The 14,081-nt window shown below is 41.6% G+C and overlaps 1 protein-coding gene across 7 annotated transcripts in view; it reads right to left on the minus strand.

Moving 5' to 3' along the window:
- Ablim1 (actin binding LIM protein 1) overlaps positions 1-14,081 on the minus strand; it is a 271,582-nt gene that overhangs the window by 117,073 nt on the left and 140,428 nt on the right. For all 7 annotated transcript variants that reach the window (XM_058581323.1, XM_058581322.1, XM_058581324.1 and 4 more), the window contains exon 3: positions 2,340-2,523. In XM_058581323.1, the coding sequence (XP_058437306.1) occupies positions 2,340-2,523 (184 nt within the window). The remainder of the gene's footprint in view (positions 1-2,339; positions 2,524-14,081) is intronic.

Consider the following 14,081-nt stretch of genomic DNA (forward strand, 5'->3'; position numbering starts at 1 on the left):
ATGAATCCTCTATGGCACAACCCAGAGACCAGTGTTCAATGTGTGGCCAGGCTTCTGAACTTGAAGTTTTGTAACTTGTAGCACTCTTTCCAATACTTTCCTCTCTCCCTACATCCTCTGATCATATGGGCTCACTTCCTTCTGTTATTTGAATGAATGTTTGTAGTAGGAGGAGAACTGGATTTCGAGGAAGAAAACCTGAGTTCAAATTTTAGCCTTCAACTGTTAACCTACAAAAGTCCCTTAAACTCTGAGACTCAGTCACTCAAAAGTAGGGTCATTAATTCCAAATTGACTTCAAAGAATTTCTAACAGGGTTCAGTTAAATTGTATACGAACACAACTTGTGAACCCAAAGGAGGCCTCAATTCAGGTAGAGTTATCATCATCTAGAAGCAGCAGTGGCTACAGCCCTATAATACAGGCTGAGCAACCTAAATCCACAAATCCGAAATGTTCCAAAATCTGAAACATTTTTGAGTGCCAATAAAATGCCATGGTGGAAAATTCCACAGCTATCCTCCTGTGGCCACAGTCAAAATGCAGGTGCACTAAAAGTGTTGTATAAAATTACCTTGAGGCTATGTTGTGTAGGTGCATACGAAAAATGAATTCCATGTTTCGACTTAGGTCCCCAAGATATCACCTATATAAATGTTCCAAAAAAAAAAAATCTGATGTCCAAAACACTTCTACTCCCAAGAATTTTGGATAAGAGATACTCAACCTGTAGCAACAGCAACATCTCTGCTGCCTCACATGTCCAGGGACAGGGCTCTGATTGGTAAATGTCTGGCCATCAGTACACCAATTTTAAGACCATGATCTCTCATGATCAAGAACAGAAGGGCCCTCAGAGTTTACCCGGACCAAGGGGGCTGGGTAACTTCACATTGGGAACCCTCCAGAAACTACTATTTGTTATGTGTGTCTTAGTAGAAAAGCAGGATAGAAATTGATGTTTTTAAAGAGATCCCAGCCCTATCCAATCCAGAAATTATAGTGACTGGCCAGACTTTGGGGATCTCTCTCAGCTAGTGCACAGCCCTTTCTTTTATAGCAGAGGCCACTTCCTTGAAAAGCTATTCATAAAAATCTCAACTCAACCCAGGAAGAGGGGCTCGGACCTGGGTCTCCTCCATGGTCAGCCCAGGACCCTTGACCAGGCCGTGGGACACAGCCTGAAAAGGGAGGAGACAGGATGGAGTTTCACTCTTGATTAAATCAGAAAATAATTAGATTATGAATCTAGAATTTCTTAATTATGATTTTTAAAATATGTAATTAAGAAATGGGCTAACTGCTATGAACTTACTTAAATAATTTTGTTAAGAGTATTTCACCTGTCATGTATCATCTTGTTGATTATGCAATATTAAATCTACCCTTCCAGAGTTGACATCTCTCTGACTTAGAAACATGAAACACTGAAAACCAAAACAAAACTCCACCTCTGAATGGCAGTTTCAGATAGGCCAAGTGAGAGGGAGCTGGGTGCCAGAGGACATGGGAATACTGAACTGGAACTGACCCACACAGTAGCTGCCCCTTGTCAGCAAGTCTCCTGGTCAGGAGAGTCAGACCCATCTTAGTTTTATGATCTGTTTCCCTCACAACACAACAGCAAAATTTCCCACTCACATTTCACAGTTTCCTTCTTCTCTTAGACTGATCATTTTAATCAAACTGGTTTGTGCAGTTAAGTTTTAACTTTGGAAGGTAGATACCTAGACAGCAGGGGTTGGCAAACTCCTTTCCCTAAAAGAAGATTCTAAATGTCCTTATAGGCTTTGTGGACCACATGGTCTCTGTCACAGGCCTACAGCTCTCCTTAGCAGCTGCAGATGATATGCAAACAAATGGGCGTGGCTGTGTGCCAATAAAACTTTATTTACAAAAACAGACATTGGGCCTCATTTGGCCTGTGGGCCATAGTTTGCCAATATCAGCCATAAAGAGACTATTTTAAACCCAGACATGCAAACATATGTGTGAAAGAACATATACTTCCAAATAAGCTTTTTCCTTCTAAGCAGTTGTCCATTTCCTCCAATATTTTCATTATTCTAAATGTTTGGAGCTGCCTGAAGTCTTGGTTTCAAGCCACTTAAAGTCATGTCGTGTTACTTTGTAGAGGACATCATGTATAAAGTTTCCCAAACCAAACCAAATCACATTTTTGACTAAGATTGAAAATACAACAGGAAGAGAATATTAAAAAAGAGACATTTAAAAACTAAGTGCTACTCAAGACCAAAAGAGCCATCCCAAGCTTGAATGGCTAAAACCAGTGTCTCTCTGTTGGAGGAAGCTGTAGACTTGGGCAGATAATCACTTACTTGCAGATTGTACAAGCAAAGCAGTTGGGATGGTAGGTCTTGCCCAGGGCAGTCACCACCTCGCCCTCCACGAACTCCCCACAGCCATGGCAGCGTGTCCCGTACATCCGCTGGTAGTCCAGGGTGCAGAGGTACTCCCCGTTCTTTATGAAGAAGCCCCCTTGGGCCAGGTCACAGCCACACACTGCAGAAAGACAAGTTCACATCTGGTCATCATCTGGCAAGTGCTGGCATCAGTGGCCTTCAACTGAATGCTGGTTGCTCACTGTGGTTTCAATGGTTTGGGGCTAGGGGAGGGGACGGATACAAAGAGCTATTTATTGCCGGGCTCTGCTTTCTCTCTTCCTCCCTCCCCTTGGGAGACACGTAATATCTCACACAAGTAAAATCCACTGGCTGGGCCTCAACCGCTTTCGTGGCATGTCTAAGATTTAGAGGTGATCAAACAGCCTTTGATGGAAAGATATGCTGGGTTCAGGTTGTCTCAAATATGAAGAAAGGTGTCCCTGGCAGTGCTATTAGGAAAGGTGCCCACTGCTTGCCCTCACAACTGCGTGGTTTGAGCCAAGATTGTTACTGAGTTGAGTAATAAGTTCCCATTATACCAAAAGCAGTGACTGAAATTTCCAATAGCTACTTTTTCACACTCTGGAAATACTTTCCCATAGCTATGAAAAATTGAGACATTGAATTTTCTCTTTATGCAGTAAATAGGATAAGCCGATTATTCACGTATTAGAAAGAGAGAGACAAAAATGGACGGGCAAAAGAAGAAAGAAAAGGGGACATGTCTAGGATAAAACTGTCATTCGTGACCTTAGTACATACAAAAGAGAACGCTTCTTTGTGTCTGGATTTTGGTATCTCTTTCAAAACTGCCCAGCTGTGAAATTTGGAGCTGATGCAAACAAGCAGGTCTTGGGATGCCAGGGACTTGGGCCGGTCTGCATGTTCAGACCAGATCCAAGCAGGTCACAACAACCTGTCCCCAATAAAGCCTAAAGCAAAACCTTGATAGTAAGGATTTTCCACTGGCAGACTGAGAAGTAACAGCTAAAGCTGGGAACCTCTGGCCTTCACCTCTCCATCCCCAGGCTCAGGTGACTCCTGTATAATTAAAGCTCTTAGGCAAACAACCCAGGATTCTTGATGATTCCTGGAAGGGGCACTCAGGTGGAGAGGGGACAAGGTGAGTTCAGTCACTAAAATGCTTTCCAAAGGAGCTTCAAGAACACCTCCAGGGTTCCCCCTGATTAGTTCCCAAAACATATTAATGCACCTGATGAATTAATGAAGAGCCCAGATTCTGATAGAAGTAGCTCCTCCCCCACCCTTGGTTAGCACTCTGAAAGATATTCAAGGTGACACAGAAGCCACAAATTAGCTTTACACTGTGAACTCATCTGTCTTTGTTTAGCCCAACACTCCACCCCTATGACTTTCTTTGCAATTTATAATTAAGTAACCCAAGATTATGGCTGGAGTCCACCACGCCTGAAACCAACCACACTATAAATACTACTGGGATCATATTCTCTGGAAAACAGCTAGTCCACCACCTGCTGCCTCCTCTAACCTGCCAGCATCGCCTCCTGCCCCACAGATCTCACACCTGCTCCTTCCTTACCAAGTGGGCTGCAGGAGCCCAAGGATGGACTAGCCTCATTCTGACCACAAATTCCTCCAAAAACAAGAAACAATGAGTGGCATAAAGCGGTGTCACAGAAAACTGTGCACATGCCAGGCAAGTGCCCTATCACTGAGCCACGTCCCCAGTCTGGGAACACAATTGAATCCTATCTCCAACTTGGCAGGGCCCTACCAGTTTCCCTCCTCAGGGACATTAGCAGTTCTGATGACTCGGTTACTCTTCCAAAATTGGTTACTTCTCAAATCTTTAATTCACTAGACCCTCTCTTTACTCTCTCCTCCAAACATATAGTCTGGGTACAAAAACTCATGGATTGTTTATAAAAAGATCTGGTGACAACAGGATCATCTTCATGCCAACATACATTGTTGAGACAGTTTCAACGCTAATGTTGAAGGCAGTGGAATTTCTCTGAGCCTTCCTTAGGGTCTCTCTCCATGCCGTCTTTTCTGGTTCACATGATTTTGTGAAACTCTTCTTTATTAAGTCCTAGCTTTTCTGAACTTTTATTTTAAAAAATGACTTTTTAACTCTCAAGAGATGCAAACTTCACCCCATTGTGATTTGATTTGGCTTCTCCCTTGATTTCAAAGCAGTGGCCCAAGTTGGCTTACCAAACTATGTCAGCTTTTTCCTGGTGTTTAGGACAGCAAGGAAACCAGCGTTTCAAGAGAGACTCACAGGGGTCTGAGTCCTTATGGGCACATGTGACAGGCAATGAAAGGGAAAGTTCATGTGGCCAATACATGAACGATACTTAACATTTTTACTTTCCCAAGATTGGAACAGTGGTGGCACGATCTCAGGTTCTTTCCTCCTCTTTATCTCTGAACATTCCAGCTCAGTCTCAGCAGCCACGCCCCTATATACAGGTAACCCCCAGGGACACTATCTCCTTTCCTAAAATTTAAGGCCTCTTGGGGACAGACCTCACCACTTTAGCTGAGACTTTGTGCAAAGGACTCTCAAATCAGTCTGATCTCTGTCTGAAACGTCTCCTGCAGGCTTCAGACCCAAGGTGCAGCTGCACCCACAGCACAGCCCATCTCAAGCTCAGCATTTTCCAAAAGGTCCTATCCTCTCAGCTCCCCTGAAACCCCACCTTAAAATCTGCTTTACTACTTCTGTTTCCTTGCAATAAATCAGCAGCTGCAGCCTTTCTCCCATTCTTATAACAATATTTTCAACTGGCCACTAAATCTAATCTAGTCCCTCAATAACATGTTTCTCAGACCCATTCCTCTTCTGCCTTCTACCTGTCACTGTGCAGACCCTGCCCTTCAGCCTTGTTCTTCTGCATAGAATTTTGTTATAAATGGTATTTGCACTGGCAGAAAAGAAAAAAAAAGATTGGAACCAACCTGAATTTACATCAGTGCAACAATAGTTGAATAAATTATGGCATGTTTAGTCTATGGAGCTGGCATTAAATAAAAAAAAAAAAAAACTAAATCAGAACAATACATAAAACCAGAGCATGGTGCTATATCATGCCAAGGAAAGCAAGTTCACAAAAACAGAGGGTTATTAAGTTGGTTCTCTCAGGATGATGAAGAATCATAACTTTTTCTTCATATGCCTAAATGTTAGCTCATCTACAAATATTTTAACTGATGATATACATATATAAAATTTAAAAATGATTAGGATGATTATGAAACATAAAATATGAATATTCATATGAAACATAAAATGAGCCATCATCATCATTTTTAAGTAGACAGCTCGGTGGCCCTGAGCACATTCATACTGTCACAATACCATCCTCCACCACAGAATCCTCATTTTTCTTGCAAAGCTGAAACTCTGTGCCCCATAAACGATTACTCCTTTTTCCTTCCTCCCTCCAGCCCCTGGAAGCCGCTGTTATATGCTCTATGAATCTGACTGCTCTAGGTACATCATATCAATGAAAGCTCACCTTTCATTGATATTAAGAAAAATTATCCAAAACCTAATAACACCTTTAACAAGGTACAGGGAGGAAGCATGTTTTTTCAATGTTGTTCTGGACATTCCTTAACAGCGCATGCAGGAACAGACATGTTTCAAAAGAAGTAGTACAAATGATCAATAATTATAAGAAAAAAAGTTCAACATTTTTAGCCATCAGGAAAATGCAAATCAAAACTAAACTGGGAATCCATCTCACCCTGGTCAGAAATACAGCTATCAAGAATACAAATAACAATAAATGCTGGCAAGGATGTGGGTGGGAGGAATGCTTGTACTCTGCTGGTGGGAATGTAAAATGGTGCAGCCACTATGGAAGTTAGTATTTAGGTTCCTAAATAAATTAAAATTAGAACTACCATGTGATCTAGCTATACCACTTTTCAGTATATATCTGAAAAAAATTAAAAAGTATACTATGGAGAAACCTACATGTTTATTGAGACACAATTCACAATAGACAAATTAGGAAATCAGCCCAACTTGACAAATGAATGGATAAAGAAAATATGGTACACAAACACAGTGGAGTATTATTCAGCCATAAAGAACAACAAAATCAAGTTATTTGCCTCAAAATGGATGGAACTGGAGATCATCATGTTAAGCTGAATAAGCCAAATTCAGAAAGACAAATATTTCATGTTTTCCCTTATATGTAGAATCTAGGGGGTAAAAAGACACCAGGAATGTATCAGGGAGATTATTAGTGAAGAGGAAGGGGACCAGGGAAACAGGTGGGCAGGAGTGGGTAATGGGGGATGGGAGTGACCAAATTATGTTGTATGCATATCAGAACACGACACACGAAACCTGCTGTTCTTTGTCATTAGTGTGCACTAATAAAACTATTGAGAACTTCAAAAAACAGCTCACACAGGATTATTTCATTATCCAGCGAGTCTAGATCAGAGTTTGACACGCTTTTTACCATTGATTCAAGGCCCAGACTTTGGAAGCTAATTTTAACTCTGCCCAGGGAGCTGCAGAGGACTTCAGCCAGGTGTTACCATCCTGCTGAAGCAGTGATCAGTTCTCCAACTACCCAGCATCTCACTGCAACATCCTTTCCTGAAGGCCTGTATAACCCAACCCTTTGGTTTTCCTTCAAAGCAGCATTACATTCTGCTGGCTCCCTCATTAACGAGTTAAATAAATCCCTGACACGTGCTCATTCTGTGTTTGTATAAGAGTTATAAACTTTCTGAAAATTGCACTCTGACAAAACTGACAAAAGCATTATTCTTCTCAACCCAAAATACCTGAAGTTGAACATTTATTTATTTATTTATTTATTTTTACAAAAAGCTTTGGTCTGTTTTATATGAACAGCTTAGCGAATACTTTTAATTGATGGCATGAAGCAAAAAATTTTTTCCCATCTACAAGACCACAAAAATCACAATTCATAAGATCAAAGCAAACCTCAGTAGGATATATTTAGATTTCTTACTTTAGGGGTTCCACCTGTGTTTGCTGTAGATGAAAGTTAACATAAGCCCAGGGAAAAGCAGAGATTCCTTTCATTAAAACATAGGGCAGCCAGTGGAAGGAATGAATTGCTTTCTTCTCTATGGTCAATTATTGAAACTCTCTCCACTCAAGGCCCCACTCAGTCTTGTCTTGCTTTGCCATCTCTACAGTCTGGTACAAACAGCCCTGCGCTGTGTTGATATTCTACTCTGGAATTCATTCTCTGCAAACTATGAACTACAATCGACTACTAGTTAGGGGGTGATACGTACATCTGAGAAACTTTACATAAAAGCTGTGAAATTAGTAACAGGCATATTTTAAAAAAAAACAGACTGTAAAAAAATAAAATTAGATAAATAAAAAAAGAACAAGGGCTGCCCAGGTTGTAAAAATACCCTGGAGCAGGAGGAGAACAAAGCTCAGAGGTGTGAGGTAAGGGTGAAAACAGAAGAGCGCTTTAGTGGCATGAACCGGGCAGCAGCAGCAAGGATTTCTTGAACCGTCTAAAAACAGCAGTTTCATCTTATGTTCCAACAAATCCATCTCAGCGACATTCCATCTGCCTGTCAACCAGTTCATATTGCCAGACATCTGGCAGAACAGGTCATACTTAAAACTCTGCCCAAAGGTGGGTTTGGGGGAACATGGAAAATCTTCCCTCCCTCTGTGGCAGAGGTCTGCACATCTCTGCTATGCGGCTGCCCTCGCTTGGGTCTTGGTGAAGTCAGAGTGAGGGGGCGGGAGGAACTGCAGAAAACATAACCAATGTCTTCAATTTAGTTTTAAGCAACCCAAGAACTTTTAACTGGGGAGCAGCAGACTTTGGTGGGTCCTTTCTTCTGCTTGTTAGGCAGAGCCAACTGCCTGGCATTCTGCCCGTGTTCAGCCCATCACAGAACACGAGGTGCCTTCTGAACTTGCCCTGTGAAGTGGGAGCCTGAGACCCGGTTACCCCCTTTCCTTTCTGAGGATAAGGGCCATGTGCTCTACGAGTGCCACTTTATCCCAGGGGAGGTAAAAACCTGTTCCCACTCTGCCTGTGACAGCGCAAACCTGTCTCTTCCTAGGCTGCATCGTGCTAGAGACTCAGGGTACAGAACTCCAACACTTCACCCCTGGATTAGCATTGTGAATACCAAAGATTTCTTGTCCTTTTCCTTCATCCTCTACCCCAATGAATTTAAAATTTTTTTTATTTCATCCAAGATGCATTCTATTGATCTCCTCAAACCCTTTTGTCGCAGAGGTTACAAAGGTAGACTGGCACAATGTCTTCCAAGCCAACAAAAATTCCATTACAGCGTCATGTCTGAGTTAATCCATTTTTGTACTAAAAGCAGAACAGAGTGTTTAAAACTACCACACAGTGTAGCTCAAAAGTACTATCCACTCTAGCCTGGAGCTCCAAATAGCTGAACAGAGACTCGTCAACAATAATGTGAGGGGGCAGATTCCCGCTAGAAATAACTCTTGCTAATGCATTATCCTAGAAGCAAACATGAAACCTCAAAAACACATATTTTAATAGCTTTTCACATTAGCTTCTAAATGCACATCAAAATCAATGATCATTTCTGGGAAAGAAGATAGTTACAAGCTCAACCAGATGGTAAAATGGGCCCCAAAGCAAGGCATTTGAGGGTTTGTAGTTAATTCAAAGTTTAAATTTATAATGATAAGAGCCTTAGTTGGAAAGGAACCATTTTGGAGCCTCTATTTATTACTAAAATCTCTGACAACAGAATAAGTTTGTTTTTAGCACCTGTTGTGGAATTTCATGTGCAAACAATGTTAATTACAAATAGCTCAAGAAATGAAGATATCACCCAGAATAATACCATTTATACAATGCACCTTTTATGTATTTATTTATATTGCTTCCTAAGTTTTGACTCATAACACAAAAACAAGTATTACAGGAGCTGCTATATCTTTGCATTTTATGAACTCCCATGAACCAAGGAGAAAGTCTCAGAGATACTTAGAAGCGTGTGTTAGGAAACAGAAGACACAGACATATCAACATTTTTACCTGCACCACAGGACACAGTTTGCATGGGGTCTCTCAGACCTCCTAATGAGTAACTTTAAATGATGCTTTTACCCAGTAGTTCTTCTGCTTTGCTCTGCCAGTGTTCCTCTGAACCTCCCCAAACACCAGCATTTTATTCCAAATTGGTCCTCCCAAGCATCCTGCTACACTTCCCCCAGCCCCTGCCCATGTCCACCCCACCCAGCCTCCAAGCCCCATTCAGGTTGGGACCCCTGATGCAGCTGGGGACCTCCTCCAGTCCCCACACACTCCCCACTCTTGGGACACAGAACAATTGACATTTGTCTGTTAATATGATCTCCTGTGGTCCTCTATATACTGCCAATGTGACCGCCTCCTCTCCTCGCCTGCAAGCTCACTGAAGGCAAACCACTTCTCATGCTATGTTCCACAATACTTAGAGAGATGGGAATGATGGTCCATCCTCGTTTCTCATACTGCTTTAAACCAGGCCAGTGCTGGAGTCTGTGGCTGGAGCTAAGCTCCCCTGGCAGAGCGTAAAGGGCACCTGGGCATGACTCTGAGTCTATAATCCTATCTTTGTTCCTGAAAACACCCAAATGCCAAGGTAGTCACTCCATTTACTTAAAATCTTTAGTCTTTTAGACTCTTCTGAGCAATGTGGTGATGTCACTTTCCGGACCTGTATGTCTAGGTCAAATCATGGGTTATATTGCAATGGAAAGAACATCAAACTCATTGGGTTTAGCCACTTCCCAAAGTTCTGTTTCAGAAATTAAAGAGTTAGAATCTCCAGGATATATAAAGAACTCAAAAAACTTAACACCACGGGCTGGGGATGTGGCTCAAGCGGTAGCGCGCTCGCCTGGCATGCATGCGGCCCGGGTTCAATCCTCAGCACCACATACAAACAAAGATGTTGTGTCCACCGAGAACTAAAAAATAAATATTAAAAAAAAAATCTCTCTCTCTCTCTCTTTAAAAAAAAAAAAACAACAAAACTTAACACCAAACTATCCAATCAATAAATGGGCTAAGGAATTGAACAGACACTTCACAGAAGAAATACAATTTATCAAAAAATATATGAAAAAATGTTCAACATCTCTAGCAATTAGGGAAATGCAAATTAAAACTATTCTAAGATTTCATCTCACTCGAGTAAGAATGGCAATTATCAAGACTATAACCAACGATAAATGTTGGCGATGATGTGGTGAAAAAGGCACACTCATATATTGCTGGTAGGACTGAAATTAGTGCAACCACTCTGGAAAGCAGTACGGAGATTTTGCAGAAAAATTGGAAATGGAACCACCATTTGACCCAGCTATCCCACTTCTTGGGTTTATACCCAAAGGACTTAATAGAATCAGCATACTATAGTGATGTAGCCACATCAATATTTATAGCAACTCAATTCAAGGTAGCTAAAGTATAACAGGTAAATGGATAAAGAAAATGTGGTATATATATATATATATATATATATATATATATATATATATATACACACACAATAGAATATTACTCAGCTTTAAAGAAGAATGAAATTATGGCATTTGCAAGTAAATGGATGGTGTTGGAGAATCATGCTAAGCAAAGTAAGCCAATCCCCAAAAATCAAACGTTGAATGTTTTCTCTGATAAGCGGATGCTGATCCACAACAGCTGGGTGGGATGGGGGTAGGGAAGAATGGAGGAAATTTAGATTGGCAGAGGGGAGTAAGGAGAGGAATGTGGGGGTGGGAAGGACAGGGGAGTGAGATGGACATTATTACCCTATATACATGTATGATTGCACAACCAGTGTGACTACATCATGTTCAGCCAGAGGAAGAAGTTGTGCTCCATTTGTGTACAGTGTGTCAAAATCTATTCTGCTGTCATGTACAACTTGCAATCTTGAACTTACAATCTTCCTGCCTCAGCCTCCAGAGTCTCTGGGGCTATGGTGTGCACCACAACATCCAGCAGGTAATACAATTTTACTTAAAAAGTAAACACTGAAAACCCAAATTCACAGGAAAAAAAAAAATCTTCCAATTTTCATCTGTTTTGCTCCATAAAAATCTTGTGTTTTGTAAGAGCTCATGTCCTACATGGGATGATGTTGACTTGGTAGACACTTACAAAATACAGAATATGTCCTGAACACTATAAATAATCAGAGGAAAGGACTTCAAAAAACTCTCTCATTTTAATACCCTCTAAAACATAGTTAAGACTCACACTGATAAGCGTTAACAGACTATTAAAACACAATTCTATGTGAGGATCTCTGCCATTGCTACTCCAAGACAAAAGCTCATGTGGTCTAATTCAAATGTTTTTCCCCACAGACATCCAGTGTTCAGAAGTCTCTTTAAAATGATGTGGCTATAAATAGCATAGAAAACTACTTCCATGTTTGAAAAGAAAGTTACTGTAAGTAATGTTTAAAGAGCCAGCTCTTAAATGACAACAGGAACTCACGGTTCCATTAGTTTCTAATAGAAAAGTGTGCACTCCAATCAAGATTGGTATCCACTCTGTCCTACCTCCGTCCTTGTCACCCATTGCCTTGAACCCTGCCCACACAGAGCACGCTCCCCCCTCCCTAGTCCTGGGAAGTTCAGTTTTCTGGAACGTCCATGCTTTATGTTCACATCTTGTCCTCTCCTCAGCAACACCCTCAGCCCACGGAGCTCTAGGTGGTATCTGACTTGCTGTGCTGGCAACTCGTCCTCATCTTACTTGTAAACCCCTTGCTTTCTGCCAGATCCCCAGTCCTTCAGGGGCAGTATGGTGTCACATCTACCTGTCAACTCTCCATACCAGCTGAGTAAAGGGATAGGTGACAGATGCTCGGTAAACATTTCACAGGGCCAGGATCTGAAGGCTATCAAGAGTTAATATTCCCGGGTGGTTCTAATGCAAAAATTAAGTGACTCTTAGAAAGAAAGCAAATCTGCTCTTTGCAGTAATGAAGTTCATTTAATTGACTTTTGTTACAAAGAGGAATTGGGTGGTTACATTTGCATCCTTTATTTCAGCTCAAACTTCTCTCGGAGAGGTGCATGGGAGAGCCTTTCCTAACTGCTGCCCCTTCCCCACCACAAACTCACAAAGACCCTCCTGCTGCATACTCACGTTGCTCCTTTTATTGTCCCTTTATTCCACCCATCCCAGATAGTAAGTCATATTTATATGGTCAGCTGAATTACTGACATCCCCAGAAGGCAGAGATAATATCTAATTTATACATATAACTTAAGTATATATAACTTATTTTGGAGTGCCTAAGCACTCAAACATTTTTCATTCAACAAACAAATGCTGTTTATGCTCAGAATGTACACAATGCCCCTAGATTAGCCAAGCTTTTCATCACCGATTATCATTGGATTTCAGGTTTCAGCCTTGAGCTTATAAATGCAGAGATAAATTGTTGAATGTATTCCGCTTGGCATGTCTGCAGCCATCCTAAATTGTACCTGCCATGACTGCCCCAGGGTAAACCTCATCAGTTTTTCCTGCATACTTTCCCAGCAAACTACAAATAGGCGAAACCATCATCGTGGTGTGTGAAGCTTCAAGACTGAACCCCGGCGCCAGCAGTGCCTGACTCAGATATTAGCTTAAGATAAAGCAGGTATATTCTGGCTTGGATGAAGTCACTTTTGTGCTAACTCACACATACACCCCTCTTGCTGAGCCAAACTGCAGGGATCCAACTGGTTTTGCTGTCACCTAGGACCAACCTTTTGTCTGGAAGTCCCCCAATAAGTTACCCTCTGTGTAATCCTAGTCTGTCTCTTTCTCTTTGGTCTTACAACCCTTCAGGCCCAGTCCTCATATGCCAGGAGCAGGTTTTTCCAGAACAACTGTAGAATAGGGAATTTGTGCTCTTGCTTCTTTTGCCCTATTCAGCATTCACGGGGCACACCTGGCACAATGTTGTTTCCTGTCTCCATACTACTAGTCAGTATGTTTAGAGCACGCATGTTTATGTTTTCCCCTTAGCTGAGTGTCTCATACCTAAATTATACATTTAATGAGGCTGTTATGAAGAGAAGCCCAATTTTAGGGAATTTCCAAGGCCCCAAGAGCCAGGATGGTACCTGTCAGGCAGCTGAAATGCCCTTTCTTTTGTTCTTTTCATGCATGTCAATTTTTTTTTTCTCTCCACCACCCCATCACCTGTTTAGATAGAAATTTTCTGCTCCATGCCCAACAAAATACTGATTCTCAAATTCGGGGTGTCAGATAATTTAGTTAAGGAGCTGGTTGGAAATGCTATAGTTGCAACTAGAAATGTTAAGACTGGGGATAAAACCAGGAAACTGGATTATTAGCCAGCATCTGGTTTACTCTGGGGTAGGTGCTTCCTGGACCACATTTTAGAAATGCTGCTGTCAGGGCTTGGCCAGTTTAACTCCTTCCCTGGGAGCTTCCAACCCGCACCCATGGCATCTCCTGATACATCCCATCTACAGGGGTCCCCCACTTTTCACTGAAGGGTCTGCTACTTGCAATATGAATACAGAGAAATTAAGAGTTTTAAAGGCTGTCAGTGGTTCTCAGGTTCATTTTAAATACTCTTTTCTGGTTTTCATGATTGATTGCAGGACTCTGGGGGAAAGGCTAAGGAGAAGAACATTTGCCT

Source organism: Marmota monax, unplaced genomic scaffold (assembly GCF_021218885.2).
Source record: "Marmota monax isolate L192 unplaced genomic scaffold, Marmota_monax_Labrador192_F-V1.1 WCK01_AAM20220418_F8-fsc00004, whole genome shotgun sequence".
NCBI classification, from domain to species: Eukaryota; Metazoa; Chordata; class Mammalia; order Rodentia; family Sciuridae; genus Marmota; species Marmota monax.